Raw genomic sequence first — 4442 nt, 5'->3', positions numbered from 1 at the left:
CCCCCCACCCCCAGCCTGAGGTAGCCCTGGGCTCTGGGACATTCCCAGCATAGGGCTTGGGGGGTTTCCCTCCCATGTCAATGCCCCTGCATGCCCCAGGGGAGCGGGTACCTAACTCCCCTTGTGCCCTTGCACCCTGCCATGCCAGTGACCCTCCCACCTGGGTGCCAGCACTGAGTGCTTGGAGGCCATGCAGGCTCCATACACCCATCCCGGAGCTCCCTGGGGTGCTGGCGGTGCCTGCCCAGGACGCTGATGGGACCTGGTGCCTTCTCCCCCAGCAGACGGGCACGGGGGGGGCCAAGGGCGACGTCCTGCTGGTCAGCGACCACGTCATCGAGGTTGTCACCCGTGTGCACCAGGTCCTGCTGGAGACCACACAGCAGGCGCTCAACCTCCAGATTGCCGACCAGTAAGGCAGGGACGGGGATTGGCCGGTGGGGTGGGCATGGCACCAGGGGAGCATGCTGATTGGCTCACATTCCAGGAGAGCGCTCTCTAGTGGTTGGTTCAGGGAGCGGGGATAACAGTCTACTACACCCGGCGTCACGGGCACAGTGGCCTGAGCACCACCATCCATCCCCGCAGGTTCTCCACGCAGTTCAAGAAGAGCAGCATTGCAGTGACAGTGGTGCAGGGGCCGAAGGGGCACCTGGAGCCTGTCTGCAAGAAGAAGGGCAAGAAGATGGAGGTGCTGGTCTGCTGAGGGGCCATGGCCACGGGCATGAAGAACCCGGCCATCACTTGAGCCTGGTCCCTAGTATTGCGGCGATTTAATATTAAAGCCTGGAGAGTCCCCAAAGGCCTCAGCTGTGCCCGTGCATTGTGTTCATGCCAGCGGCACTGTCCTGGGAAGCTTGCAACCTGCCCAGACCGGGCCCTGTGGGAGCTCGACCCTGTCCAGGCCCATCACAGCCCTGGCACCTGTGAGCTCGGCTCTAGAGGCAAGCAGGAGAGGGAAGGTAAACCGAGTCACAGAGCTGGGGTCAGGGTGGATGGGACCCAGGCGTCCTTGTGGCTGGATCCGTGTGGTTCTTGGGAGCCTGGCACAGACGGGGGCAAACGGGAGGGGGCATGCAAACATCTGGAGGGGCAAGACCCTGGCACATGCATACAGTGGCATGTGCCCCCGTGCGCTGGGACCTGGCCAAGCCCCGTGCCCGTGCAAATGCCAGGCTCGTTGTCCTTGGCAATTAATGCCCTGCAGCTGGAGCCCTGGCATGCACCCACCCACCATGGGCAGCCAATGGGAAGCTGGTGCTGTGGCCAGGCCAGCCGGGGCCTGGGAGTGTGGGGGCAGCTCCTTTCCCTCCCCTGGGTGCAGAAGCTGGCATTGCTCTGCGTAGCGGGGCAGGGGGCAGGGCTCCTTTGGGAGCATGGCCCCATGGCTGGCATTACCCAGAAGCCTTTTGGGCACCTTCTCGTGGCTGCTGGAGAGCCGTGGGGGTGGGTCACACCAGCAGGCACCGCGCAGGCCGAGAGTGGTGCTAATTGGCCTCACCGCATCCTACGGGGGTGGGGCCCGGGGGGGCATGTGGTTCTTTGTGCAGGGAAATGTCAACAAGTTGGTGGGGGGGATGCAGGGAGGGGGGTCATGCCGACCCTGTTCCAATGAATGAGGCTGGAGCTCCTAACGAGCAGCTGCTAACGTGCCCCAGAAACACCCGAGCAGCATAGAGGCCTTTATGTAATAGCTGGGGGGGTCGGAGGCAGCCGGTTTCAGCAGGTGACTGACGGGGGGCGGGGGGGGGGAGTGTTGCCCTTGGCAGGCCAAAGCCCCCTCAAAAGGCTGCACGGACCCTCCCTGGGACTGGGGCTGGGCTGGGAGCCCGGACACCTGGGTTCCCGTTCTGGCTCTCACGGGGTCACAGGGAGCCCCAGGCACTGACCCCCACCAGCTCCTCTTGGCCCCTCACCCCTGTCCCGAGGTCTAAGCGGCTGCATCAGCTGCACGACGGTGGTATCAGGCCAAAGGGCGCCTGTGCTCCCCACGTGCCAAGCTGGGCCCCGATGCCCGCGCCTGGACCCGTGCGCTCATCTCCAGTCGCCTGATTGCAGCTGAAATCTCATCTCTGCAAATTGCTGCTACTTTCCCAGCCAAGCGCCAAAGCAATTGTCACGAGGACATGCTGGCAGCAGTCATGGGGGGCGATGGCTTCAGCCCCCTGCACCCAAACCCCCCTTCCCGACTGTGTCGGGCTCTGAGACTGGCGCTGGGTGACCCCCCTGCCCGCGGCCCATCCCTGCTTCACCCCAGCCCAGCCCGTCGATTGTCCCTGGGACGCAGTCGGAGCTGGCAGATGATGATGATAACTATGATGAAGCCCCGGCCAGGCTGGATTGTGCTGTTCCCATCCAGTGCTGGCACTGCGGACGCCGTGTCCCTCTCCACCACAGCCTCTAATGACAAGTAGGAGCTTCAAGCACCATGGTACGTGTGTGTCGTGACTCTGGCTGAGCTTTCCCTCCAGGCCTCAGTTTTCCCCAGCTGTGAAATGGCTGTGGGCTCCAGTGACAAGCAGCTGCTGGGGGAAGAGGCCGGGGGGCCGGACAGTGCCCAGCACAAGGGGCGCTGGTTCAGGTTGGGGGTGTCTGTGCAGCCCCTGGCACAGAGGAACCTGGGGGGGGCAGTGTCTGTGCAAGCTTCTGACACAGCTGTGACGTGCCAGCGGTCCCGTGCCCAGGATTGCAGCTGCTGGAGCCCCCAGCCATGGGCAGAGGGGTCAGTTCGGGGTGGGGGGGGCCTGTGCTCAGTGCAGCTGGGGGTGTCATAGGAGGGTCCATCCTCTGGGCATAGGGCGATAAACAGCAGCTGTGGCCCCTATCCAGGCTCACATTTGCCAGCCCTCGCCATGCTGAGATGGAGCAGCTGCACCCCCGCCTCGCCCGCTCGCTGCCTCAGTTTCCCCTGAGGCCTCCGGGAGCAGCCGTGCCAGGAGTTGGGAGCTGAGGGGCGGGGGGTGCTGTGCCTGGCCTGGGCCCCACGTGCCAGCAGCTCAGCACTGGGGCAGCTGAGTCATGCCACCCGCTCCAGGCCCTGGCTCTGGTGCCAGCTGCCGGTGCCCAGCCAGGAGTGCACAGCTGAGGATGAGCTGCGCGGCGCCTGCAGTGACAGCTGGCTTCGCAGCTAGAAAGGTCATGTGCACACATACATGTTGGGGGGGGGGTGCACAGCAGCCTCCTGGCCCTGGAGCGGAGCGAGGGGTTGGGGGTGTTGCCCCCATCCCAAAGTTGCTTGCTGGGGTGACTGTCCACCCCGGGGCCAGATACCAGGCCCTGGTGTTTGCACTAGCAGTGCTTGTGCAAGGTTGCGGCTGGCTTCAGGCTCTCTGCAAACTCCAGCAGGCGCGGGGGGGCTGAGGGGGCACTTGGGGGGGGTGCAGGAGTTCTGCAACACCTGCACCCCCCATGGTCCAAAGTGCTCCCCGCTGCCCTCCAGCTGCAGCAGCTCCATGGGGGCCTGGCCATGCCAGGCCCCAGCATCTGCAGCAGGGACTAGGCCAGTTGGTTAATTAAAGTGCCCACTTGTTTTGCCTGGGCCTCTGGACCCCTGTCCCCACCCCATGGCCGTGGCACACGTGGCTGCATGGGCTCCTCCGTGCTCTTCCAGGCCACCCCCGTCCCTGCAGCAGGCGGGGGCCGTGCCACAAAGTGACGCAGCGCATCCCCGGGGCCCAGCCAGGGTCGGGGGTGGGGGGTCCCTGGGGACCTGCTCCTGTCACGGCACTGGCACGTCCCATTACACCCAGGGCCACTCGCACGGTGGCTCCTGGCATGAGCAGCATGTGCGAGCGCATGGGGAAGGGGACCTCCGGGGGCTCGGGGCCTCATTCATGCCCCCCCGCCCGGGTCTGGGCCTGTCACCACTGCAGTTCGGGGCTGATGGATGCAGCTGGAGCTGCCATGGCTCCAGCACGTGTCACCTCCCACGCGCCCACACGCCAGCAGCGAGAGAGGGCGGCGAGGAGCCCCCCGGGAGCACCTTGCCCCCTTCCCCTCCCTCCGCCTCCTGCCACGTGAGCCTGCGGCTGTCCCGGGCCCTGGCACCAGGCGTCAGGCCTCTCTGTGAGCTAGCACCCAGCACCCCTGCTTCTCCGTCGGGCACTTCCAGCTCCCACGTGGGCTGGGATCTTTGAGACACCTCTGGCTGCCGTGTCCCACCCCACCCCCGCAGCATGGGAGTGCAAGGGGGCATGTTGCACAGGTGTGTCACAGCCTGCTCTGTGTGTTCACCCCTCTCCAGGCCCTGGTTGACAAGTAGGGTCCCTGGTGCAGGGTGGCAGAGCTGGCAGCCCCAGCCCCCTGCCATTCACTGGGGGGGCACGATGAATTAATTAGCCCCCCCACCAAGCTCAGGCCTAATTAACATCCTCGCTGCTGCAGATGCGGCCCCTGCCCCAGGTTGCGGCTGAGTCACGTCCATTGTCCACGGCTCCGGAGAC

The 4442-nt window shown here is 65.3% G+C and overlaps 1 protein-coding gene across 1 annotated transcript in view; it reads left to right on the top strand.

The window, feature by feature from the left end:
• MYO1A (myosin IA) overlaps positions 1-805 on the top strand; it is a 12721-nt gene extending 11916 nt beyond the window's left edge. Inside the window, exons 26-27 of the mRNA XM_019556278.1 lie at positions 54-412; positions 589-805. Of these exons, the coding sequence (XP_019411823.1) occupies positions 54-412; positions 589-706 (477 nt within the window). The 3' untranslated portion in view covers positions 707-805. The remainder of the gene's footprint in view (positions 1-53; positions 413-588) is intronic.
• Positions 806-4442: the final 3637 nt, after the last annotated feature.

Source organism: Crocodylus porosus, unplaced genomic scaffold (assembly GCF_001723895.1).
Source record: "Crocodylus porosus isolate Cpor-Errol unplaced genomic scaffold, CroPor_comp1, whole genome shotgun sequence".
Classification (NCBI taxonomy): Eukaryota; Metazoa; Chordata; order Crocodylia; family Crocodylidae; genus Crocodylus; species Crocodylus porosus.
Note: the sequence above shows the minus strand (reverse complement) of the source record. Positions and strands in the feature narration are given on the sequence as shown.